At 41.1% G+C, this 27,536-nt stretch overlaps 3 protein-coding genes across 6 annotated transcripts; 2 read left to right on the forward strand and 1 right to left on the reverse strand.

Moving 5' to 3' along the window:
- Positions 1–985: 985 nt before the first annotated feature.
- Positions 986–4,778, forward strand: LOC133746244 (serine/threonine-protein kinase BRI1-like 2). Its single transcript, XM_062174423.1, has one exon. The coding sequence runs from the start codon at positions 1,277–1,279 to the stop codon at positions 4,667–4,669; it is 3,393 nt and encodes a 1,130-aa protein (XP_062030407.1). The 5' UTR covers positions 986–1,276; the 3' UTR covers positions 4,670–4,778.
- Positions 4,779–5,412: 634 nt separating this feature from the next.
- LOC133746258 (uncharacterized) lies at positions 5,413–9,423 on the forward strand. The gene is made up of 2 exons (XM_062174436.1): positions 5,413–5,813; positions 6,593–9,423. The coding sequence occupies exon 2, from the start codon at positions 6,594–6,596 to the stop codon at positions 7,641–7,643; it is 1,050 nt and encodes a 349-aa protein (XP_062030420.1). The 5' UTR covers positions 5,413–5,813; position 6,593; the 3' UTR covers positions 7,644–9,423.
- Positions 9,424–16,082: 6,659 nt separating this feature from the next.
- LOC133746566 (uncharacterized) lies at positions 16,083–18,429 on the reverse strand. Of its 4 annotated transcripts, XM_062174735.1 has the most exons (5): positions 17,958–18,429; positions 17,559–17,717; positions 17,237–17,352; positions 16,992–17,032; positions 16,083–16,594 (listed from the first exon to the last, which is right to left on the reverse strand). In XM_062174735.1, the coding sequence occupies exons 1-5, from the start codon at positions 18,053–18,055 to the stop codon at positions 16,526–16,528; spliced, it is 483 nt and encodes a 160-aa protein (XP_062030719.1). In that variant the 5' UTR covers positions 18,056–18,429; the 3' UTR covers positions 16,083–16,525. The 4 variants fall into 4 exon arrangements, 2 of the variants coding, with proteins under 2 accessions (XP_062030719.1, XP_062030720.1); XM_062174736.1 differs by lacking the exon at positions 17,237–17,352; XR_009864222.1 differs by having other exon boundaries at positions 16,083–17,032; positions 17,237–17,440; positions 17,559–18,429.
- Between the last annotated feature and the right edge of the window lie 9,107 nt (positions 18,430–27,536).

Below are 27,536 nucleotides of genomic sequence, written 5' to 3' on the forward strand. Positions count from 1 at the left end.
AAGTGTAGAACTAATTACTACGCTCATGAAGTTAGTTCCTTTGTAGCCCTATGATGGCTTGAAAGATTCATACAGAGAGTGAGTAGTAGCTGACAATGCATTTCAGAATCCAAGCTTTACATAGCTTAAGTTCATAGCATCATCAAACTGTAACAAAGCGAAAAAGGATGGTCCCATTCCAGCTCTAAAGTCCTAACTTTAACCTTTCGATTAAATGGTTAGTTTAAAACCAAATCGATCTGGCCGGAGTTAAACTAGAAGGGTCTCACCTCTTTCAATCCAGATTGCCAAGGAAGAAAAAAGATCAAAGCAAATCCCAATGGGGGCATGACCATTGATCATTAGCCTGCCATGCCCTTTCCATTAACCACATGCACACTGCAATCCATTGATGCTGTTCCTGTATATGAGGCCAGTGGACCTCTTTCTCTTTGTTCACTGCCATATTATATGTAATCGGTGTTCCACCAATTGAACTGTATCATCCATTCTCCTTCAAATTTCAGCTTTTGGGACACCACCTACCTAATTATTTACTAAATAAGAATTGGGTTTTCAATGAAGTTCATGGAATATATCAGAAAGATCAACCACATTGGTCTGATAACTGCATGAAGAAATTGGAACCTAGAATAGTATGAGTGGTCCAAATGGGGTGACAGTTTTTTCTCCTGTGCAAGTAGTGACTAATTTAATAACCTTCGAATCTAAAATTTTGATACTTCAGACTCTAAAATTTCAATACTCCGAAACACTATATAAGACACACTGCTTGTCATTTTGTCCTCTATGCTTCAAATATTTCTTTACAGGAAACATTCACACGCTCCTGACAGACAATGACTCATTAATTAAACAGAGGCCAATATTATTTATTTGCTTATGTATTTATATTTAGCGCCGATCACAGATAGGTGCTTGTCTGTGGATCCTACACCTTTTGACCAAAAGTCAAATCCATTTCCTCACTTCATTCTTCCACAGTTCATGGTACTAGAAATGATCGAAAACCGTATAAGTACATATATGATATAATCCACCACCACCTTCAATATGCTTTCAATTTTATAAGCAACAAAAAGCACCTTCCTTTTTCCAAAGCTACCTCCCTCCTCTGCTTTGCTTTGCTTTGCTTTGCTTTGCCACAACAAATGCTCATCATACTCACCACTCCCTCTCACTCTACTCACTAGACTCTCTTTACACTCTTTCTCACTGATCTTCTTGTTTCCAAAACCTCAATAGTCTTCCTGAAAAAACTTGTTTCCTCAATGCAATGCAGAACACTAATCCACTTCAGCTTTTTCTTCATCTTTCACTGATCATACTTGTTTCCACAGCTGAACAAGTCGTTCCTTCCATCAAAACCGATGCCGAGTCACTTCTCAAGTTCAAACAGATGATTGACAAGGACCCAAATGGAGTTTTATCAGGTTGGCAGCTTGGTAAAAATCCATGCACCTGGTTTGGAATCACATGCACCGCAGGCAGAGCAACTCAACTTGATCTCAGCGGTGGTTTACTAGTTGGGACAATCTCTTTCGACCCTTTTTCTTCTCTTGATATGCTCTCTGTCTTGAAACTCTCTTCCAATTCGTTCAATGTAAGTTCCACTTCTTTGCTTCAGCTTCCCAGTGGTCTCAAACAGCTTGATGTGTCCTTCACCGGACTCTCCGGTGTTGTTCCTGAGAACCTTTTCTCAAGGTGTCCCAATCTCGAAATGGTAAATCTTGGTTTCAACAATTTAACAGGTCCTTTGCCCAAGGACATGTTCTTGAATTCTGATAAACTACAAGCTCTAGACTTGTCTTACAACAACCTAACCGGGTCAATTTCCGGTTTCAAAATTGACAAGAATTCTTGTTCCTCATTAGCTCAGCTTGATTTCTCAGGAAACCGCATAACTGGTTCCCTTCCTGTGTCCTTCTCGAATTGCACTGGTCTCAAAACCATAAACATAGCATATAATATGCTTTCAGGGGAAATCCCAAAATCTTTTGGGCAACTCAGCAGTCTACAAAGACTGGACCTTTCTCACAATCAAATCACCAGTTGGATCCCTCCTGAATTAGGAAATACATGCAACTCACTTTTAGAGCTTAAGCTTTCGTATAACAACATCAGTGGCCCAATCCCACCTACTATTTCCTCTTGTTCTTGGCTCCAACTTCTTGATCTGTCCAACAACAACATATCAGGCCCCTTCCCAGATTCTCTCTTTCAGAATCTCACCTCCTTGGAGAGCTTGCTTTTGAGTAACAACATCATATCAGGAGAGTTTCCGGGTTCGATTTCAGCTTGCAAAAGCCTACAGGTTATAGACTTCAGCTCTAACAAGATATCTGGTGTGATCCCGCCTGATTTATGTCCTGGAGCTGCTTCACTTCAGGAGCTGAGAATGCCAGATAACCTTATCACAGGAGAAATCCCTGCTCAACTTTCGCAATGTTCGCAGCTGAAGACTATTGATCTGAGCTTGAACTATCTCAACGGTTCCATTCCTGCTGAGCTTGGGAAGTTGGAAAATCTGCAGCAGCTGATAGCATGGTACAATGGCTTGGAGGGGAAAATCCCACCAGACTTGGGAAAGTGCAAGAATCTCAAGGATCTCATTCTCAATAATAACCGCCTCAGCGGCGAAATCCCAACCGAATTGTTCAGTTGCAGCAATCTTGAGTGGATATCACTGACAAGCAATCGAATCAGTGGCGAAATCCCAAGGGAGTTTGGGGTCTTGACAAGGCTGGCTGTTCTGCAACTTGGGAATAACAGCTTGAGTGGGCAGATACCAGGAGAATTGTCAAATTGTAGCAGTTTGGTTTGGTTGGATTTGAACAGCAACAGACTAACTGGAGAGATCCCAGCAAGACTAGGAAGGCAGCTCGGCGCGAAATCATTGAGTGGAATTCTGTCTGGGAACACTCTGGTGTTTGTTCGCAATGTGGGGAATTCTTGTAAAGGAGTAGGAGGTTTGTTAGAGTTTGCTGGAATCAGACCTGAAAGGCTTTTGCAGGATCCAACTTTGAAGACTTGTGATTTCACCAGATTGTACTCTGGCCCTGTCCTCAGTCTGTTTACAAAGTACCAAACACTTGAATATCTTGATCTTTCTTATAATCAGCTCCGCGGGAAAATCCCAGATGAAATGGGAGACATGATTGCGCTACAAGTTCTTGAGTTAGCTCACAACCAGTTGTCAGGTGAGATTCCTGCATCGCTTGGCCAGCTTAAGAATCTAGGTGTGTTTGATGCATCACATAACAGACTGCAGGGTCATATCCCAGATTCATTCTCCAACTTATCATTTTTGGTTCAAATTGATTTGTCTTACAATGAATTGACTGGGGAGATTCCCCCAAGGGGACAACTGAGTACACTTCCTGCTACCCAATATGCTCACAATCCAGGACTCTGTGGGGTTCCATTGCCAGACTGCTCAAGCAGCAATGACCAACCAAGCACCACTCCAAGTGATGAGGATGCTGCCAAAGCAAGTCGAAAGTCATCAGTTGCATCATGGGCTAATAGCATTGTTGTGGGGATTCTTATTTCCGTTGCTTCGGTGTGTGTTCTGATTGTGTGGGGCATTGCAATGCGTTCAAGGCGGAAGGAAGCGCAAGAGGTGAAGATGCTTAACCGCTTGCAGGCATCTCGCGCAGCAACCACATGGAAAATAGACAAAGAGAAAGAACCATTGAGCATCAATGTTGCTACTTTTCAGAGGCAGCTAAGGAAGCTCAAGTTCTCCCAACTCATTGAGGCAACCAATGGCTTCTCAGCAGATAGTCTTATAGGTTGTGGAGGTTTCGGAGAAGTGTTCAAGGCAACGCTGAAGGATGGTTCGAGTGTTGCAATCAAGAAACTCATACGATTGAGCTGCCAAGGTGACCGTGAGTTCATGGCTGAGATGGAAACTCTTGGAAAGATTAAGCATAGAAATCTTGTGCCCTTATTGGGCTACTGCAAAATCGGTGAAGAGAGGCTGCTAGTCTATGAGTTCATGGAGTATGGAAGCCTCGAAGAAATGCTCCATGGGAGAACAAGGACGCGCGACAGAAAGATCCTATCATGGGAGGAAAGGAAAAAGATTGCAAGAGGTGCAGCTAAAGGGTTGTGTTTCCTCCACCACAATTGCATCCCTCACATTATACACAGAGACATGAAGTCAAGCAATGTATTGTTGGACAATGAAATGGAAGCAAGAGTTTCTGATTTTGGAATGGCAAGGCTCATAAGTGCACTTGACACACACTTGAGTGTAAGCACTCTAGCAGGCACCCCTGGCTATGTTCCACCAGAATACTACCAAAGTTTCCGATGCACTGCAAAAGGCGATGTCTATTCATTTGGGGTTGTCCTATTGGAGCTTGTGACAGGAAAGCGCCCAACGGACAAGGAGGACTTTGGGGATACTAATCTAGTGGGGTGGGCGAAAATGAAAGTCAGAGAAGGGAAACAGATGGAAGTGATAGACCAGGACTTGGTTTTGGCAGCCAAAGGAAGTGACCAAGCAGAAGCCGAAGAAGTGAAGGAAATGGTAAGGTATTTGGAAGTAACACTTCGATGCGTTGATGACTTCCCTTCCAAGAGGCCTAACATGTTGCAGGTGGTCGCCTTGCTTCGCGAGTTGATGCCCGAATCAGCAAGTGGGAGCAGCAACAGCGCTTGACTTGATTCTTGTGTTTCGATCAATATGATCTTCATTGTAAGAAGCTTTGTAATATTTGGTTGCTCAGATATATATTAAAGATGTTCTTGCACCTAGCTACTTTGTGAAATTTTTTTCCTTCTTTAACATTGTTCACAACTAGGTAACTGAAAACAATAGTACTCTTTTTAAAGTAGTTTTCAGAGTAGTTTTAGAAATTGCAAATGCCTACGTGCAGATCATAGATGTTACATTTGTTATTACAGAGAAACAAAGGAATAGATTAATTAGAGAGTAGAATGTCAAGAAAGAGGTTCTTACACGTAGAGTGCCATGTAGCTCATCAACAACAGAGTGATTCAGTTTGATTCCAGCAAAACTTATCCCTAACCCAACACCAGCACCCAATTCTCACAAAGAAAAAAAACAAAGATCCGAGAAACGCTCATTAGCACCCGTGCAAAGCCGTTGTGTATAAATTGGACATAACAGTAAAAGAAAGAAAACGAGGAAGATGGTGATAATTTTCCAACCTGTGTTCATGTTGATTCTAGCGATAATAATAAAGATGAACCGATGTAAATATTTTCGAATCAGTTCATCTTTGTTATGAACTTATAATCGTATAAAGATTGTTTTACCCTTATATGTGGGACAAAGAAGAAGAAGAAGAGGCGAAGAGAAAGCAGTCATGTCCTTGACTTTAGGGGAGCAAGGATAAGGTACAAGCTGTTGTAATATAAATGTCTATATCATGTGGAGTTGCAGCTATGATCATTGAAGCCACTACAAGCATGGCAGCTCTCATAATTGCAGCAACCATGTGGAGTTGCAGCTATGATCATTGAAGGCACTATAATGGACTTCTTACCATAGCATTCACACTAGCTTTGTATTCCTATATAAACCCTCCATTGTGAGATGAATAAACACTTGAATCTCCATCCTTCTCTGCATCTAAACTCTCTCTCTCTCAAGTTCTTCCCAACAAAGCTCTCTCCATTTTCTGAAACAGTTTTATGTTCGTTTTTCAACACGTTATCAGCACGAATAGCTCTACGATTTGGATTGCAGATTGACAAGAGGAGAGGTGAATAACTCTTGGGTTGCAGAGAAGAGGCAGTTCATCATTCAATCAACTTCACTCTACCAGCTCTACAACCAAGTAGGTTTTTCCAAACAAAAACCGATTTTGCTGTTTCATTTTACCTTCTGTTCTCTGTGTTCCAGTATTTATTTGAAATAGTAAATCAACTCCAAAACTCACCAAATTTTGTATGCTGGAGCCCCTGTGTGTTTACTGCATCTCTGTAAATTTTCATATTTTTCTGGGTAGTTTTGCTTAGTGTTTCAGTTCGTCTTTCGACTGCTGTTCAGTAGGAACTGCAGTCACGATTTATGACTTTTGAAGCATCTAGTTTAACTTAATCTTCTATGAGAAACACTTATTTCTCTTGCACTATAATTGGCATAATTGAATGAGTAAAAAGGAAAATCAATAGCTTTTAATTTAGCTATCAATTCATGTATATTGTGACAAATATCTATATATACTTGTTTGGACTTTGTGATAATGATACATCTTTCCTTCATTATTTATTATGATAATGTTTTGTGGTATTACCTGCTCATATTAAATTTAAATATTTTACCCGCTTAAATTCTTTGCATTAGAATATATATGTGCGGAATGCAGGTACTTAACGAACCGGAAGTTCACACACATAAATATTGAACCAAAAGGGTTGAGAAATAATATTTCACATATATCGAACCTGTAGCTTCGATAATACCATATAAGGAACTTGAAGTTTCCTCCACAAATTCACTATACATGTTTAATCCGATTTTTCATACCATGTTATAGAACCTGAAGTTCTTATTGATTGCTTATGGAAGTTATTACCCATAGCACTAACTATTGTCCTTTAAATCCTTGTAGAGAATGTCAAATCTCAACAAACTTGACTTTGTCGCTTTGGAAGTTTCCGGAAGGAACTATCTCAAGTGGACCCAAGATGTCAAGCTTCATCTGACTGCAAATAAGATGAGATCAACGATTATTGCTGACAACATCACCCCTGAAGACATGAAGGCAAGGGCTATGATTTTCATCAGGAAACATATGGAAGAAGCACTCAAGGTGGAATATTTAGCTGAAGAAGACCCACGATCTCTTTGGGTCGCTCTAGAAGAGCGATTCAACCACCAAAGGGCCATCTACTTGCCGGAAGCAAGGCACGATTGGCAGAACATACGTTTCCAAGATTTCAAGACTGTCAATGAGTATAACTCTGAAATCTGCCGGATTCGGTCACTCCTAAAATTCTGTGGAGAAGAGCTCACAGAAGCCGACCTACTGGAGAAAACTTTCTCCACCTTCCCACCTTCCTGTATGGTCCTGCAGCAACAATACAGGGAAAGAAACTTTGCTAGATTCTCCGAATTAATCACCATCCTGTTGCTCGCTGAAAAGAACAACAACCTACTTCTGAGGAATGATCAAGCAAGGCCCACCGGTACTAGAGCAATTCCTTTGCCTGAAGCAAATACTATTGCCCATCACGAAAATAATCGTGGAAGGAGGAACCGGGGCCGTGGAAGGGGAAGAAGGTCTGAACGTCCAAGGCATGGAAGGAGAAATGGGCCCAGAAATGGCCCATATGATCGTGACCACCCAGGCAATGGCCCAAGGGGTCGAGGAGGACGTGGACAAGGCCCACGTGGTGGAAACCGAAATGGCCAAGTCCGACAAGCTCAAATTAGAGAGAACCCTGGTCCGGCCCGTCGCCCTCAAAATCAGCATAATCTATGTTATAGATGTGGAGGCACTGACCATTGGTCCCGCACCTGTCGTGCAACAGATGAAGAGATAGGAGAGTATCACGCCAGACGCGGAACTCGAGAGGCCAACCTTGTGGAAGAGTCAGTCCCTATGGATACCACCTTGGAGATTACTGATTTCCAAGCAGCCAATGGATACATCGAGGATTGAAAACTCGAGGACATGGGCATAATAGGCACTTGTGCCATATCTATGTTATTGTTATGAATAATGCTTTCTATTTTTCAGATTATCTTTGGTGATTTTTGGAATATTAGTTTTACATAATTTGGTTATGCTTGGATGTTTAATTCAATAAAGTTATTTATTTTCATACATGTGATCCATTGAGTTAAATATGTGAATAGGCATGTCTTGTGAGGAAGTTTGTTGTCTAGCTGATAGTGCTACTACGCACACCATACTCCGAGATAGGAAGTTTTTTTTAAACTTATTGCCTACTCATACCTCTGTGACAACTATATCAGGTCAATCCAACCTGATAGAGGGCCATGGCAAAGCCCAATTTATGTTGTCCAATGGTACTGAATTTACCATTAATGAGGCCTTATATTCTCCACGTTCCAGAAGAACGTTATTGAGTTTTAAGGATATTCGAGCCAACGGTTATCACGTTGAAACCACTGAGGAAAAAGGAGTGGAATATCTTTGCATAACCTCCAATTTGTATGGCCGGAAGCGTACATTGGAGAAGCTAAAATGCCTCTCGAGTGGTCTCTACATGGCTACCATTAGATCAATTGAGGCAAATCACATAACCAGCCAGAAGCTAACCAATTCGAGCAACTACTTGCTTTGGCATGACCGTTTGGGACACCCAGGTCAAAGTATGATGCGCCGTATCCTAAATTCATCCCACGGGCATCCCCTTACCAATAAGGATCTTGTGTACAGTAACACATTATGCCAAGCTTGCTCATTGGGAAAATTAAATATAAGACCATCATATGCAAAGACTGAAAAAGACTCCAACCTTTTTCTACAAAGGATACAAGGGGATATATGTGGACCTATCCAACCACCATGCGGACCATTTAAATATTTCATGGTTTTGGTTGATGCATCGACAAGGTGGTCACATGTTACACTATTGTCCACAAGAAATGCTGCGTTTGCTAAACTCCTTGCCCAGATCATTAAATTAAGGGCTCACCACCCGGATTATCCAATCAAGTCCATAAGACTTGATAATGCCGGAGAGTTTACATCAAAATCTTTTGATGATTATTGCATGTCCCTTGGGATTAATGTTGAGCATCCAGTTCCCTATGTTCACACCCAGAATGGTCTCGCAGAAGCGTTCATTAAAAGATTACAAATGATCGCACGGACCTTGGTAATGCGAACCAAGCTTCCAGTATCTGCGTGGGGCCATGCAATTTTGCATGCAGCCATGTTGGTCCGACTGAGGCCCATTGCCACCCAACCTTATTCCGCGTTACAGTTGGTGACTGGGTACGAACCTGATGTTTCGCACTTACGTGTATTTGGGTGTGCAGTTCTCGTGCCAATTGCGCCGCCACAACGTACAAAAATGGGTCCTCAACGAAGGATGGGCATATATATCGGTTATGAATCTCCATCCATTATACGCTTTTTAGAGCCCTTGACAGGCGATCTCTTTACCGCTAGATTTGTGGATTGTCACTTTGATGAGACAGTCTTCCCGCCGTTAGGGGGAGATAAGAACGTTACCGTTCCTGATGAACGACGTGAATTGACGTGGAATGTCCCCACTATGTCTCATCTTGATCCCCGAACCGCACAATGCGATAATGAAGTGCGAAGAATTCTAGATCTACAGAGTGTAGCCCAAAATATGCCAGACGCTTTCTCTGATCTAGCTAAAGTGACGAGATCACATATACCTGCTGCAAATGTGCCTGCAAGAATAGATGTCCCTGTAGGACGCGTTGTCCCGGATGGACGAGGTACGACCATGGAGGCTAACCAGTCACATGTCCCTGCCCAGAAGCGAGGTAGACCACTAGGTTCGAAGAATTCCTATCCCCGGAAGAGGGTAAAACCGGCACAAACGAATCCACTAGACATCGCGATCTCAACTGATCCATCTCACGAGATAATTCCAGATTATGGGTCCGTCCTAGAAGAGACAACGTTGGGGGACGCTCCAACGTCTGAACCCACTCTCGAGAATAGAGAAATCTCTATAAATTATGCATGCTTAAGTGAGATTTGGAATCGGAATGAGATTATCATCGATGATATATTTGTATTCGCGGTAGCTACCGAAATTATAACTAGCGATGACATCGAACCTCGCTCTGTTGATGAATGTCAACGTAGAGACGACTGGCCAAAATGGAAAGAAGCAATTCAGGTCGAATTAGATTCCTTGACAAAGAGAAAAGTGTTCGGACCTGTCGTTCCCACACCTCACCATGTTAAACCTGTAGGATTTAAATGGGTATTTGTAAGGAAGCGTAATGAGGAAAACGAGATTGTAAGATACAAGGCTCGTCTAGTGGCGCAAGGATTCTCTCAACGCCCTGGGATTGATTACGATGAGACATATTCTCCTGTAATGGATGTTATAACGTTCCGCTACCTCATCAGTTTAGCAATTTCCGAAAAACTGAATATGCAGCTAATGGATGTGGTCACAGCTTATCTCTATGGGGATCTTGATACAGAGATATACATGAAAGTTCCTGAAGGACTTAAGATACCAGATACAAATAGTTCTAGACCACGGAACACCCTCTCCATTCGTTTGAGGCGTTCACTTTATGGATTGAAACAATCTGGACGGATGTGGTACAACCGTCTAAGTGAATATTTGATTGAGATGGGATATGTAAACAATGAACTATGCCCATGCGTGTTTATTAAGAAAACAAGTTCTGGATTTGCAATTGTGGCAGTTTATGTCGATGACATGAATCTGATTGGTACTCCTGAAGAGATCAAAGAAACCGCCAAGCACCTGAAGTCTGAATTCGAAATGAAAGATCTTGGGAGAACGAATTACTGCCTCGGCCTGGAGCTTGAGCACCGTGCTGATGGGATTCTGCTTCATCAATCAAACTACATCCAGAAGGTGTTAAGACGCTTTAATGAGGATAAAGCGAAACCTTCAAGCACACCCATGGTCATCCGAAGTCTAGACCCTAAGAGAGATCCGTTTCGTCCCGCAGATGATAACGAAGAGATATTGGCACCAGAAGTCCCATATCTAAGTGCAATAGGTGCATTATTGTACTTGACTCAATGCACTAGACCAGACATTTCATTTTCTGTGAACTTGTTAGCTAGATATAGCTCTGCACCAACACGCCGCCACTGGAATGGTATAAAAGATATTTTTCGTTATCTTAGAGGAACGATTGATATGGGCTTATTTTATCCCTATGCATCAAGAAATGGATCAAACCCCCTTGATCCTCAGAATGATGCTCGCCTTGTTGGATATGCTGATGCAGGCTATCTATCAGACCCACACAAGGCACGTTCCCAAACTGGTTATGTCTTTACCATTGGGAATACCGCAATTTCTTGGAGGTCTACAAAACAGACCCTTGTTGCTACCTCTTCGAATCATGCTGAGATTCTAGCTCTTCACGAAGCAGTACGTGAATGTATATGGTTGAGAGCCATCACAAAGCATGTTCAAAGCACATGTGGCCTGCATTCCACCACTGATGAACCAACCACTATCCACGAGGATAATGCTGCTTGCATCGAGCAAATGAAGACAGGTTTCATCAAAGGAGACAACACCAAACATATTGCACCAAAGTTTTTCTTCAATCAGCAACAACAAGAGCATCAGAAGATTGAGGTCAAGCAGATTCGATCTGAAGACAATCGTGCAGACCTCTTCACTAAGTCACTACCAAAGTCTACATTCCAGAAGCATGTACAAGGTATTGGTCTACGTAAATTATCTGAATTACCTAACATGTAACTTTTAGGGGAAGTTGAAATCAGGGGGAGTATCCAGAAGCATACCCACTTGACCATCGTGTACTCTTTTGTCCTTCGTCCAGGGTTATTTTGTCCCACTGGGTTTTATTACCTGGCAAGGTTTTAACGAGGCACATCTTTAGCATAGTCGCTCCATCCTGAAGATGTTTTGATTCAACATATATGCATTTGCTCATCTTTTCCCTTCGACCACGGGTTTTTCCCACTGGGTTTACCGGGCAAGGTTTTGGTGTAGCAAATCTAAATGCATCCCTCTCGTAGACATACTACCTACTTATGATGCTGATAAGAAGACTCCACTTATCTCCGAAGCTATGATATTGCTACCCCACACTCATGAGCGTTGTGCTCTTTTTCTCCTTCGACCAAGGTTGTTTTTCCCACAGGGTTTTTATTACTTGGCAAGTTTTTTTTAACGAGGCAACTTAGAAGCGCACGACCTAGCCAATACTATTAACATGAAATATCCAAGGGGGAGTGTTGTAATATAAATGTCTATATCATGTGGAGTTGCAGCTATGATCATTGAAGCCACTACAAGCATGGCAGCTCTCATAATTGCAGCAACCATGTGGAGTTGCAGCTATGATCATTGAAGCCACTACAAGCATGGCAGCTCTCATAATTGCAGCAAACATGTGGAGTTGCAGCTATGATCATTGAAGGCACTATAATGGACTTCTTACCATAGCATTCACACTAGCTTTGTATTCCTATATAAACCCTCCATTGTGAGATGAATAAACACTTGAATCTCCATCCTTCTCTGCATCTAAACTCTCTCTCTCTCAAGTTCTTCCCAACAAAGCTCTCTCCATTTTCTGAAACAGTTTTATGTTCGTTTTTCAACACAAGCTTTTTTTTTTTATTTAATTTAATTTTTTTTTTGGCAAATGAAGAAATTTATTAGATAAAGATAGCACCTAAGGGGGATATGAAGCTAAAATCCCTTAGAAGAAACAACAAAATTCAAAAGGCAATCAAACCATAAGTAAGATTAAGCAGAGCCAAGCCAATTGAATCAAAGCTCAAGACGCATAACGGGCGTTTGATTGCAGGTAAGCTAAGGGTTTTGTGAACCTCTTTTGGTCTTCCATTTTTTATTTTGAGAATTTGGAAGAGGCTTAAAAAGATTTTCATCTTCCAGAGTTGTATTACCCTCATCAAACCAGAAACACAAGGAATTTATCTCAGCCTAGCGTATGATGACCAAGGTATTCCTCAATTTCCAAATCAGCCCAACAGAATTTAGTTTGATGAACACTAGATTCTACCAAAGCATAATTCACATTCTTAGTGCCAACCAAAGTATCATCGAACTCTCCAGCTGTCACTTGCCCAACTGCAACAATGCTCTCGCCTTGCTGCATTTGAGCAATAATCTCAAAATTATTACCAGAAAATATTGGCATTAGCATTACCTGGAGAGTTTGTTGGAACTGAACTTGCAACTGAGTTTGTTGGCTCCTTTTCCATCATCAAGCTGATTAATAATTCCCTTGCCAAGAGGGCTACCCCTTTGATCCTCTAGCTGTAGGGAAGACTTTAGGAACACTAGACTTATTCATCACCAAGTCAACTAAGCATTCAATATGCTCATTAGCAGCCATTTCAAAAGCTTCATTAACCAAGCAGCATACAGGTTGTTGTCAACTAAATTCGTTACAACTGTGATGTACTAACAACCATATCTGCTTGAATCAAAGGCTTTTGAACAACGGCGTTAGTAGCAGCTTGTTCATCAACAACCTTATTTACCTTAACTACACGATTTTGAACAATTGAAAGATCAACCCCTTCATTGGAAGTACGATGAATTTCTCTGTACTTTTAACGCACAATTTGCGTTGTTTCTTGTCAGGATGAGAGTATGCCTTAGGCACCTACTTTTGCAATAGTCTGCAGCGACCCATAGAGTGACCAGTGACCCCGCAATTGAAACACTTATCAGGCAAATTTTCATATTGAATCTCCACTGAAAAACAAAATTGCTCACGTTCAACGATAATCAAGATAGGGAGATCAATAGCTAAATCCACATCAACTAACACACAAGCGTAGTAACCAAAATGGCGTTCCTTCGTCGTCTGATCAAGTTGTAAATTAGGAGTACCCACACCCTAAGCTATCTCCATAAGTAGGTGAGGATGCCAGTAGTCCTGGCTCAATCCCAAAATTTGAATCCAAACCTGCCCATGAGTTTGGGGCAGGATGTTACTAGGCTTGAAGTCTGGCTTCCATTCAGAGAGACGAAAGATGCCACTGGCAAGAGGGCATGTAACCCCTCCCTAGATGCGTCGCATTTCCTCTTCAGTCTAAAGTGAATATCAAAATAACCATTTTCCAAAGAAACCAAATGTTAGGGCCCTAAGGGTTTCCATAAACTGTCAAGCGCCGCTTTGAGATCAAGTATCTTCAAAGGAACCGAACCCTTTCTCAATAATAATATCCCAATGAGGTTTGTGCGAAAATATTTCAATTGGTCTTGATATATTCCCTCATTAATCTTGACATAGTTATTTCCATGAATCACTAGGGCTGTCAATTAACAGAGGTTGACGGAAGACTCGACGGTGTCAGAAACAATAGAGGCAAGCGTCCTGACTTTGAAACGAGGCTTAGGCCCCGTTTGGGATTGCTTCGCTTTTAAAAAAATCAGCTTTTGTTCAAAATTTTAGATTTTATTGTGTTTGGTAAATAAATATAAAGCAGTTTTAATTGAAAGTTATAGGTCACTGGCAGCAGATTTTAGAAGCAGCCCAGATGTTGCTTTTAGAAGCTGTTGTGGATCAAAACACGCTCTGCAGTTGTTTTATATACTGACAACACTTTTAAAAATATTATTTACCAAAGACGAAACTGTTTTAATTCACAGCTGATTGTTCTCACAACACAGCAGCAGCAGATTTTTTTAAAAGTCACAGCAATCCCAAACTAACCCTTAGGAGTAGAGGCGTCTGAGACGCTATGGGAAAAACCCCACAGGTAAGCATTTGCCCTAGGTCCGCCGACATGGTTCTACATCACAAACTTATAGCGGTACCATGGTGTGAAACGAAGGTGGAATGGAGGCTAGTGATGCCGCTGTGGCAAACCCTAGATGCTTTGTTACAAGCTTTTTTATTGTTCAACATGTATACATAAGGTCATGAGTTCGAGCAATAGTTGGTTCAATTTATTGAAAATTTTTATTTGATAGATTTCAAATAGTGGGATCAACTCATTCAATCAGAAAATGACACATCATAAAAAAGAAGTCCACCAAGTCAATGTCAACTCCTAAATTGACTAAGCATGCCACCTCATCGCCACGTTAAAAACATGGGCCCCACATGAGCCACATAAGCAAGTTAGTTGATTCATTTGACGGAAGACTAACAGATTGAACGAGAGTGTTTTTGATGAAATTGGAAAAGCTGGGATTGAAGTGATTTTACTCTTAAAATTCAAGATAATAACCAATATATATTTAGGGGGGTGTTTTAGAGAAACGGGAATTGAGAGAAAATCACTGTGTATTCTTATTGATAATAGGGGCCTCTTTATATAGAGGATTACAATGCATAAAATCTGAATCGTACAAGGAAAGGTAATCATACATTGAATGGATATCTCTAAGATTCTCTGAGATTATCTAATATAACCCTATTACCACTAGGTCAAGTAACCTAGAGTTTGGGCCAGACACAAAATAGAGATTTACTTGAACACTCCCCCTTGTGTCGCCCAAACAGGGTGTTTCTCTCGTTGCCTCGTTAAAAAACATTGCCGAGTAACAAAAACCTATTGGGACAAAAATAACCTCGGTCGAAGGGGAAAAAGAGCACAACACACCCTTCACGTTTCGAGATCAACATGTAGACATCTCCCCCTGATGTCTGTTTCTCCCCTTGATGACTACGATCATGGGAGTTCAGATAACTTACGCAAACCAATGCTTGCAACATGTTTCTCGAACGTGGATTTGGGCAATGACTTAGTGAATAAGTCTGCCACATTGTCCTCAGATCGAACCTGGTTCACTTTGATCTTGAGGAGCTTCTGTTGTTGCTGATTGTAGAAGAACTTAGGCGATATGTGCTTGGTGTTGTCGCCTTTGATGTACCCTTGCTTCATTTGCTCAATGCAAGCAACATTATCCTCATAAATGCTAGTAGGCTCATCTATGGTGGATTCCAAACCACAATTACTTCGAACATGCACAATTATGGATCTAAGCCATATACATTCACGAAATGCTTCGTAAAGAGCAATAATCTCTGCATTGTTCGAAGAAGTAGCGACTAAGGTCTGTTTAGTAGACCTCCAAGATATTGCGGTCTTACCCATGGTGAATACATAATCAGTTTGGGAACGACCTTTGTGCATGTCAGAGAGGTACCCAACATCAGCAAAACCTTCCAAACCACTTATGTCGTTTTGGGATGGCACTACTACAATAACATGATTTAAGGACACCTAAACCGTGTCCTTAAATACATACAAGGACACGTAAAATACGTGTCCTCTATCCGGGTGTCATTGTAAGTCTCAAACAAGGACACCGAAAATGTGTCCTCTTATCTATACGAGGACACAGTTTATGTGTCCTAATAGCTATGTACGTGGTGTCCTTAAATGTATAAGAGGACACCTAAACAATGTCCTAAAAGCTCTAGAAACTGTGTCCTCTTTTCTATACTAGGACACACAAACTGTGTCCTAAAAGCTCTAGAAATGGTGTCCTTAAATCCTTGAGAGGACACAAAAAAATTACTCATATGTGTCCTTAAAACTAAAACAGGACACTTAATAAAGGTAATAGAGGACGTTAAAAAAGTGTCCTTAAAACTTGTAAAGAATCCAAAAAAAAAAAAATTAATAAAAGAAATCTTCCTCCAATTATACACAGCTCAAAATACACCACCAAATGTATTATTAACTTAACCAGAATATCATATCCATACATATACCCAAAAAAATTCTAAAGTGTAAAGTCTGAACACACATTATATGTCAATCATGAACTGAAGAGTAATTACAGTTTACATGAAAATGCTAAACTTAGATTTGCCAGAAGCAAATGCCAAAATGAAAGTACCATCCTAGAAGACTTGTTGAAAATGATGAGACCTTGCTGCCTGTACTGCCATCAGTACTAACAAACTTTGAACCTGCACAAGTATATGCATAATTAAAGAATAAGGAGCAGACTGATTAATAGTAGGATTCTTGTGATTAATACTAAGATAATTGAACAAAAGGTTCTTGTGAATGCCATTTAAAATACCATTCCCTTCCCAGACTTGGTGATGAGTGTTCTGTTCTTAAGTTTATATGAATAATATGTTTGACTCATCAAGTTATATGCTTTATGCAGAAGACGTAGGCATGAAAACACTATGTTTAGAGAGACATTTTATAAGCATTCTTTTCTGGATAAACAGGGTGTCACTTATTGAAATTTGAACTTCACTTTTTGTCTACATTGACTAAATGGAAACATCATTTACTGGAAAAAGGGTTGCAGCACATCCACATTTGAAGTAGAGAAAGAGCAAGATAACATACTGATCCATCCCACAGACCATGGTATACAGTTCCACATGAACCTGCAGAGGAAAGTAAAATATATGGCAAAAGAATATCAGAATGAAATTCAACAAAGCAAACAGGAAAGTGGCAAAAAGATATCAGAATGAAATTCAACAAAGCAAAAAAATCAAAACAGTTAAGCAAGATCGAGGAGAAGAAACACAAGTACAAAAAGAAAACTTTGTTTTGTAGCAGGCAGTGGGCAGTTGGAAGATCATTACCTTGCCCAATCCTCTCTCCAAGTATCATGTCTTCCCATAAGACTTCATAGTCCAAGCAATCAATATCCACATCCTCCTTTTTCGCAGAACTATTGATACTTCCAGAGCTGCTACCACTGCTTGTGCAATTTACATTAAACAAAGAGGTCCAGGCTCCTGAAGCTTCATTAGTTGCAGGTCGATTACTTTCATTCACCTAATTTTCTGGTTTTAAAGCACAATTACCCTCCTAAGGTATTGAATCATTTCCTTGATCATTATGAAACCAGGTCCAATTTGTAGGAGCATATCTTGTTGAAATAAGAAAGTCTGGAGTCCTTACCTAATCATTTCCCCTTGTGCCTCTCGAAGCCACAGGAAGCTCCAATAACATCCTTCTTCTCTAATATATTGGACTTCGCCATTCATGAGCTGTTTATCTTCCTCCACATGCTCCAGGCTTGGCCCTCCTGAGCTGAGTCCTCTGTTGACTGCTATAGAACTAGTTGAGGATAAGAGATTCACCGGGGCATACCAACACTCATACCATGTTAATTAAATATCAAAAGAATAATAACATTAATGACATGCACAAAATAAGAAATTAAGAAGGACAGAGTTGCACTAAGCTAAGTGATCTTTGTATGGAAGAAGATGGCAGATAGAGGAATTTAGAATTGTTCTACAGAAAGCGCATTATCTTTCAACATAGACTGCTAAGAAAATAAACAATAATAATTACCAATAACACTTTTCAATACCAGGTGGAAGTATCTGAGAGTGGCTGCTTCCTCTACCAATGTAGTGAATGAAATAATGAAACCCAATGAACAAAAACATGGCCAGGTGGAAGCATCTGAGAGCAGTTCTAGAAATGTTGGCCGGTTAGCTGGATCACTGATGAGAAGGAAAAATAAATCCTTGCAATCAGACACCACAGCATAATAAACTGAAGTTGACAAAAAAATGCCATCGTGTCCATTGGATCCAATGAACACATCTAAAACTACCTTAAATGGAAAATGAAAAATAGAAAAATCAAGAGCATGAATCGTTTGACAAAAACAAAATCCTAGCATCAGACCATTCTAATTCTTAAGCAATTAATAAGACCATCTGAAATTCATAACTTGTATAAAAGCCTAATTATACATACTTGCAGTGATGAAAAGCCCTATTATGCTAAATCTGGTTAGAGCAGCAAGTCAGTGAACAACTGCAACTCATTATTGTAGGAATGATTGTAGCATCTTGACCAACAATCTATACAGTATTCTACATCTTAAACTAAAACCTTGCACCAACTAAACGAAAATCAACTAAGAAGTGCAGAAAGAACACATGTGCCAGCAACTCTCAATCATACTAGACAAGGTTTGGGTTGTGTCTTAATGCAGCATGCAGTATTGTTTTACCTTGGAAAGGAATTCAGTGTTATTCCCATGTTGAACTTGGCTTCAAGAGCAAGTTCAAGGTCTTCAAACCAACCAAAAGCTGGTGGTGGATGACTGAACACATGAGAAATGGAAAGAGGGTATCATATGAGAGATGTAAAGAGCAGTGGTTGTACTGAATCTTACATAAAGAAAAACAAGTCCAAACATCTTTTCTTTGGACCATGACTCCATTTTCCAGCAAAACCAGAACACTGAGCATCTGCTTTTCCGGATGAGTTTGAACCAGAAGAAGAATGAACCTGCATAACACATAAACTGCACATTGAATCCATGTGACTAAGCTTACAGTTTATTTTTCTTTTTAAAATTTACTAGACCGTTTATGAATTTGACTCAAGAATGATCAAAATAAAATAAAAAATTACCTGCACAAGACAGACTTAGACTACAGGTCTAGTGGCAGGGTCATGTGCCATATGCAATAGTCTTTTATGCATGAGAATATCTTGTGCCCTCTCCACATTCACATCCAAAGCATACCTTCAATAACAAAATCCACATCCACAAATTCAATTAAGCAAGAACCCAATTCAGGTTGAAGCAATCATCACTTTCATAAAACAACACCAAATAAAAACAACTAATCTAATGATTTATGAACCAAAACAAAATTGCTACATGCCCTATACTAAGGTAACAAAACTGCTGACTAGAGACAGAATATAGTACTGCAGCTTATTCTGTAAATATTAGAGAAGCTATAAAAGATCCAAAGGTTTTAGCTCTATTGCAAATCATGCCTTTACAATAAGGCAACAAGCACTGCAAAAGACAAAAATATGAAATACACACCTCAGGTTTGGGATCCACCGCAAGAACATCATCAATCGAAAGCTGCCAATATGGATCAAAAGCACCATCAAAAGAAATTGCAACAGCCAACTAGTTGTTTTATTAGAATTGCAACAGCCAATAAATTTCAGCAAAAAGAGGAGCAATTACCTGGACATAAAGGAAAGGATTAGCAATTAAAACTACTTGGGAAACCAGAATCAGGAACTGAAGCACAAGTCACCGCATACATTCATCTGTACCAAAATTTGAACTAATTTACAAAACTATCATCACTCAAAATTAGTATTTAACAAACACCCACCTCAAAGTGAAAAATTACAGAACCCAAAACCCATAATCAACAATCCAAGGATTCCAAGCCAAACCCACTATCAGTAGCAATAATTAAGCTAGAGAAGAAAAAGAAAAACAAATCGAAAAGGAGTACGGTGAAGAGAGTCGAACCTGCTCTTCCCAACAGAAACTTTTCCCAGAATCTCTCAACCCCGAATCTGTCTCAGACCTTACTACGAGTTGTCGAGTTGAACCCTTACCGGTCGGCGCCTCTGCCGAGTCGAACGAGATGAATGTGTTTTCAGCTTGGATCTGTTTTCTTCTATTAGAACTGAAAAACAAAAATAGTGAACGAAACAACATTTTGTTTCTCGTGGTGGGTTTCAAAAGAAAAATGGGGGAGGGAAGTCGAAAATTGGGGGAAGAGGGAAACTGAAAATTGGGGAGGGAATACGCGAAGTAGAGCGCGTTTCTTTTCTTATTTGAGTCAAATTGGAGCCGCCGAAATATTTTTTTTTTTTTAGGACACAGTATTGAAGAAGTCTGTGTGTCCTTGAAAGACTCTTCCCTCACTTAAAAATTTCAATTTGGCGGATAGGTGTCCTTAATAATCTTCAAGGACTGCACATAAATTATGTGTCCTTGTTTGGTGTCATTAAAGCATATTATTGTAGTAGTGTGGGGAGAAAGAATGTAGACCACTCTTGGTGGCATTCTTGACATATGATAGGTCTGAATCCATCGTCTCTCTGTAGGGATAGAACAAGCCCATATCAATCGTACTACTTAGTTACCGAAAGATATCTTTAACACCAATCCAATGGCGTCGTGTTGGCGCAGAGCTATATCTAGCTAACAAGTTCACGGTAAATGAGATGTCTGGTCTTGTGCATTGTGCTAAGTACAATAATGCGCCTATTGCACTTAGATAGGGCACTTCTGCCTCTAGCACATCTTCGTCGTCTTGTTTTGGATGGAATGGATCCTTCTTTGGATCAAGACTACAGATGACCATTGGGGTGCTTGAAGGCTTAACTTTGTCAGTATTGAAACACCTAAGCATCTTTTGGGTATAGGCTGATTGGTGAATCAGGATACCATCTTTACGGTACTCAAGTTCTGAACCGAGGCAAAACCGTGTTTTCCCAAGTTCTTTAATCTCAAACTCGGATTTCAAGTGTTCAACGGTTTCCCTTAACTCTTTAAGGGTGCCAATTATGTTCATGTCATCGACATAAACCGCTACTATTGCAAATCAGGAACTTGTTCTTTTTATGAACACACATGGGCATAGTTCATTGTTGTCACGCCCCTGATTTTTAACAAAAATAAAAATCGATATATATAATCTCATAATTATACATGCGTGAACGTTCAGTCATCAATACAAATACCTGGAACATTTTTCCCTTAAAACAAGTATATACTGATGCCCTGAACCAATCCAAGTTAATATACACTCGCTCCACAGAGTTATATATTACACAAATTTACGAATTAAATTGTCATCACAAAACAAAACGTAAATGCTCCTCAGAGCTTGTGTGTTATTTCCCCACTTGGTGTTTCCCTTGAGCTTGATATGTTTTGTGATGCATGTCCGATTGTGATTGGTGGTAAGGAGTTTACCGCGACCTTGATTGTGTTATCAGATCATAAGTATGATGTCATTTTGGGTATTGATTGGCTGAGGCCAAATCATGATATGATTGATTGCTTTGAAATGGTAGTGTCATTTCATATACCTGGACAGCCGGTGTTTCGTTATCGGTGTCTTAGGTCAGATACTGCTCTGAGGAGCATTTACGTTTTGTTTTGTGATGACAATTTAATTCGTAAATTTGTATAATATATAACTCTGTGGAGCGAGTGTATATTAACTTGGATTGGTTCAGGGCATCAGTATATACTTGTTTTAAGTGAAAGATGTTCCAGGTATTTGTATTGATGACTGAACGTTCACGCATGTATAATTATGGGATTATATATATCGATTTTTATTTTTGTTAAAAATCAGGGGCGTGACAATTGTTAACATATCCCTTCCCAATCAAGTAGTCACTTAGACGGTTATACCACATCCGTCTGGATTGCTTTAATCCATATAGTGAGTGTTTCAATCTAATCGCAAACACGCTCCGTGGTTTAGAGCCACTTGATTTGGGTAACTGAAGTCCATCTGGGACCTTCATGTATATCTCTGTATCTAGATCCCCATATAGATACGCAGTAACCACATCCATAAGCTGCATGTTCAGTTTTTCGGAAACTACCAAACTGACAAGGTAGCGGAACGTAATGACGTCCATTACGGGAGAGTAGGTCTCCTCGTAGTCGATTCCAGGGCGTTGTGAGAAGCCTTGCGCCACAAGGCGAGCTTTGTACCTTACAATCTCGTTTCTCTCATTACGTTTTCTAACGAATACCCATTTATGACCAACTAGTTTGGTGTTGGGTGGTATTGGCACAACAGGCCCGAATACCTTTCTCTTCACTAGAGAATCAAGTTCTGCCTAGATCGCATCTTTCCATTTTGGCGAATCAGCTCTACGTTGGAATTCATCAACGGAGCGTGGTTCGATGTCATCGGTCTCAATAATCTCACGGGCCACTGAATACGCGAATACATCATCAATGATGATGAAGTTTCTTTCCCACGACCCATGTACACTAATGTAATTTACAGAGATCTCTACGTTCTCAGGGATAGGTTCTGACATTGAGGCGTCCCCCAAAGATGTCTCTTGGACATAACCATAATCCGGAACATTCTCATGGGATGGATTTTGACTTTTGAGTATCGATGATAAAAGGATTTGTTTGTGCCTTATTCGCTCTCTTTCTAGGGCGAGTATCCTTCGAACCAATCGGTCTACCGCGCTTCCTCGAGGGACCTGCGGCCATAGACGCCACATCACTGCCATTCTGGGCAGTGGCGCCATCTCCTGGTGTCATGGGAGTGGCGTTACGTCCAGTATTTGGGACGTCAATCCTTGGAGGCAAGTTCGCAGTAGGTATATCTGATCTCGTCACTTTAGCAACATCAGAAAAAACATCAGGCAGAGTGTCTGCTACATTTTGGAGCTCGATAATTCATCGCACTTCAAGTTCGGACTGTGCGGTACGAGGATCAAGATGAGAGATAGTAGGGACAGACCACGATAATTCCTGTCGTTCCTGTTGAACATCTGTGTTCTTATCTCCCCCTAACGATGGAAAGACTGTCTTATCAAAGTGACAATCCGTAAATCTAGCGGTAAAGAGATCGCCTGTCAAGGGTTCAAGGTAGCGGACGATAGTTGGAGATTCATATCCAACCTAGATGCCCATTCGTCTCTGTGGACCCATCTTAATACACTATGGTGGCGTAATAGGCACATAAATGGCACACCCAAAAATGCTTAAGTGCAAGATATCAGGCTCGTACCCAGTCACTAGCTGTAACGCAAAATAAGATTGGGTGGCAGTGGGTCGTAGACGAATTAGCGTTGCTGCGTGCAATATTGCATATCCCCAAGCGGAAACAGGGAGATTGGTGCGCATAACCAATGTTTGTGCTATCATCTGTAGTCGTTTGATAGTGGCTTCCGCGAGACCATTTTGGGTATGAATATGGGGAACTGGATGCTCTACATCAATCCCCAGTGACATCTAATAGTCATCGAACGTTTTCAATGTAAACTCCCCAACATTATCAAGTCGAATTGACTTATTGGGATGGTCTGGGTAGTGAGCCCGTAGACAGATAATCTGGGCAAGGAGTTTAGCATAAGCAGCATTGCGAGTGGACAACAGCGCGACATGTGACCAGCGTGTCGACGCATCAACCAATACCATAAAGTATTTAAAAGGTCCGCATGATGGTTGAATTGGTCCACAGATATCCCCTTGGATTTTTTGTAAGAACGGAATGAGTATTTTGGGATCCTTTGCGTAGGACGGTCTCGATGCTAATTTCCTTAAGGAACAGGCTTTGCAAAATGATCGAGGGGCCTTAGAAGTAACCAATGAGAATTTTGGTTGGGCCTGAGCGTCTGAATCGCTATTAGAAGCAAATTTGTGACTACATCACCCATCATGGCATTGGAACCATGGGAAGTGGCACCCATGGCACCATTGCCATGGGTAACGCCCTTTTTGGCGTTGTCAAGGGGGACATGTGCGGCCCTAGGCCTGCGGTGGACAGCGGCTGCGCCAGAGGCGGCTGCGGCGGCGGTCACACTAAGTCCGGGAATCAATCTTTGGTTCTTGCTTCTTTTCGCTCGAAAGAATGGATGTCCGTATGAAGTTTTTAGTATACGGATCATCATGTCACGATCAGGATGTCCTAGTCGGTCATGCCAAAGCCAAAATGTGTTAGATTCCAAGAGATCTTCTCTTATGACGTTATTGGATTCAATAGGTCGAATGGTAGTGACATAAAGTCTACTAGATTGACACATAAGTTTCTCTAAGATGCGCTTTCGTCCGCAGTCATTAGAGGTAATGCAAAGGAACTCTTTTCCGTTCTCAGTATGCGTTTCCGCATGGAATCCGTTGACTCAGATATCTTTAAAGCTCAATAAGGTTCGATTTACCTTAGGAGCGTAGAGAGCTTCTGCGACATTAATCAAGGTGCCATTTGGCAAAAGGAATTGGGTCATTCCATGTCCTTGAACTAATCTTGATGGCCCAGCCATCGTAGTCACAAAGGAATATGTAGGCATGCAACATCTCCAAGAATAATTGCCTATGGCGGAGAATGGTGTGCGTAGTCACACTATCCGCAAGACATTGCAATTCTCCAGAATCCATTCCTAAAAGAAAAAGGCTCGTAATTAAAAAGGAGTCATAAAGAAAAGAACTCAACTTTTATTAATAAGGCAACGGAATTACATCATTATCTCTTTCACTAGAGAGAATCTAATTCAAAAACTAGCTAATGAAAAACAATGGTAGTCGTCTGACTTCTTTTGGTAGCTCCAAAGCAAATGTGACCAGGTGAGTGGAGAGATGTCGGTGGAGCAAGACTCGCTTAAGTACCACTTATCTCAAAACCTTCCTAGACATAACACTTACTTTGGGTGAGCCTACCTTGAAGAAAAACTAAACCATTGGCATTTACTACAAAAATAATATGGCAATTGCCTACATCTCTTGGAAAATAAAAAGACTTAATCAAAATCGCCAGTTTCTAGATCTTGACCCTTGAAGTCTTCCACCCTTAGATCGAGATCGCCATCTTGATCTTCTTGTTCCATGTAATGTGCCACCCTTGCTTCACGATACATCTTGTATGCATTTGCAACATTCTGGGATGCTTTACACGCCCTTGCCCAATGTCCGGGTAGTCCACACCTAAGACAAGCATCTTTATGGTCAGGTTCCCTTGATCGAGACGCTTTTGGACCGCTTTGGGGATGGCTTCTCTCTTTGGTGGCGTCACCACCATAGCCGAAGGCTTGGCCTCTCTCTCTCTTCACACGTTTACCTCCACGATTCCGTGCACACCTATCTTGGCAGTTTCCTTTCTCTTTAGGGCGAGAATATGGACCAGAACGTCCAGAATTATCCCTTTCCTTAGGGTTTTGCTCCTTGCGCCCTCCCTTAGGGGCGCAACTATAATTAGACTCTGGAATTGACTTGGCTTCCATGGGTTTAGAGTTATAGTTCTTCACAAGTATGTTGTCGTGCTTTTCAGCCACGTTCATGGCACCAATAAGCTCATGAAATCTTGTGATGTGTCCGGTATTGACATCAATCCGATAGTTCTTGGCTACCATCAATGCAGAGACGGGGAAGTTAGAGAGCGTCTTCTTGATCAACATCGTATCAGTTATTTTCTGTCCACAGAATTCCATCAAAGACTTGATACGAAGTGCATGCTTCCAAATTGTAGTCAAGTACAGACTTGAAATCACAAAAGCGCAGGCTATGCCATCTCACTTCTAAGTCTGGAAGCAGGGAGTCACGAACGTTGCCAAAACGCTGCTCAAGTTCTACCCACAGTTTTCTTGGGTCTTCCTCATTGAGGTACTCATTCTGGAGCGCGTCATTCATGTGCCTTGTCATGAGAATGATGGCCTTAGCTTCATTCGCCTCTCTCGTAGCTCTATTTGCTTCAAAAGCAGCAGCTTGTTGAGGAGTAAGCACGTCCTGACTTGGCTTTTGGATCGTACTTAGGATCCTATCAGCCTTAAGATGCTGACGCACATCACGGACCCACTAGTGGTATCCTACGCCTGTTGTCTCTAGTGGAGCGAAGCTCAACTTGTTCAGGTTACTCATCCTGAAAAACAACAAGAAAATAGGGTTAGTTTCGGAGCAAAAAAGGCTACCACAAAAACAATAAAAATTTCTGAGCGTAGTCGCTTCTAAGAAATGAGGAATTTCCGAGCGTAGTCGCTTCCAAGAAATTCGATTCCAAGAGAGGTTGGATTAGATCGAAACAATGATGTTTATGGTCGATCGTTTTATCTCAACAAACTCTAAGTTTGGAGGACTCTACAAGGTCCAAGCTTAGAGTGAGTACGAACCCCACAGTTCGGCTTAATTTGGTCTCCCCTATGATAAAGAAAGCAGGGGGGGTAGAAGAAGGGATGTTGCAAGTCCCCGAGAAAAAGAAGAGAAAAGAATACAAATCTTAAAAAAAAAAGAAGTTTTAGAAAAAATTACCTTGAAAAGTTGCCGGAAATCTTGATCGGAAAGAGTTGCTGAAGATGGCCGGAAAACGTCGCCAGAGGTCGCAGGACGGTGGTCGCCGGTGGCCGAAGTTGAGCTTGCGGTGGCTGCAGGCGGAGATGGCAGGGCCTCGCAGGGCTTGTGCGGAGCTATTGCAGGGCTGCTGCACGGCTCTTGCATGTGCTAGGCGGGGTTGTTGGCAGCTGTCGAGGGCGTGCAGGGGATCTGTCGGCAGGTGTCGACAGATGCTCGGCAGGTGTGCGCAGGGGTCGGCAGAGGCAAGCGCAGGTCACGGAAGGGGCATGTGCGGGGCTGTTAGCAGCTTCTCGGTAGTTGCTCGGCAGATCTCGGCAGAGCAGGCACAGGGTAGAGGCCGGTTCAGAAATTCCGATGGCCGATTCAGGTGGATTCCGGCCGGTTCTGGGTTCCTGGAGTCTGGGGCTTCAATATGTGAGGCAGTGGATGTTGGGATTTGAGGGCTACGAAATTAGGGTTTCAGGGTTAGGGCTTCGTGCTGATAACGTGTTTTAGAGAAATGAGAATTGAGAGAAAATCGCTGTGTATTCTTATTAATAATAGGGGCCTCTTTATATAGAGGATTACAATGCATAGAATCTGAATCGTATAAGGAAAGGTAATCATACATTGAATGGATATCTCTAAGATTCTCCGAGATTATCTAATATAACCCTATTACCACTAGGTTAAGTAACCTAGAGTTTGAGCCAGACACAAAATAGAGATTTACTTGAACATGGGGTGTATTGTATATGAAATTAGTGGAAGTTTTAAAGAAATTTATAGAATTTTATAGAATTTAAAAGTTTGGGTGTATTTAATATAGACTTTTAGCGGTCCATGAAAATTCTTGGGGTATTCAATTTGGATATTTAAAGACTTCATGAATTCCACCAAATTAAAATCTAGGGGTATTCAATTAGGATTTTTAAAAATGAATGCAAGTACAGATGTATTTAAAATATCATTCATATTTATGGAATTAGAAAATCATGGATAATTATAGAGTTTGTAGTGTTTAACTATACATACCAAACTCTAATAATTTTCCAACCACCCGACCAAAGATTTAAAAAAAATCTATCAAAGTTCTTCTTTCTGCGCGGAGAGGTCGGTCC

The sequence above is a fragment of the Rosa rugosa genome, chromosome 4 (genome assembly GCF_958449725.1).
Source record: "Rosa rugosa chromosome 4, drRosRugo1.1, whole genome shotgun sequence".
Classification (NCBI taxonomy): domain Eukaryota; kingdom Viridiplantae; phylum Streptophyta; class Magnoliopsida; order Rosales; family Rosaceae; genus Rosa; species Rosa rugosa.

Bases quoted from the DNA above. Each gene is read 5' to 3' on its own strand.
- LOC133746258 (XM_062174436.1), top strand. From the start codon at position 6,594: ATGTCAAATCTCAACAAACTTGACTTTGTCGCTTTGGAAGTTTCCGGA.
- LOC133746566 (XM_062174735.1), bottom strand. From the start codon at position 18,055: ATGTTTTTGTTCATTGGGTTTCATTATTTCATTCACTACATTGGTAGA. The intron at 17,718-17,957 runs GTAATTATTATT...ATCCTCAACTAG, and splicing joins GGTATTGAAAAGTGTTATTG to TTCTATAGCAGTCAACAGAG. The intron at 17,353-17,558 runs GTAAGGACTCCA...TTGCACAAGCAG, and splicing joins GCACAAGGGGAAATGATTAG to TGGTAGCAGCTCTGGAAGTA.
- LOC133746244 (XM_062174423.1), top strand. From the start codon at position 1,277: ATGCAGAACACTAATCCACTTCAGCTTTTTCTTCATCTTTCACTGATC.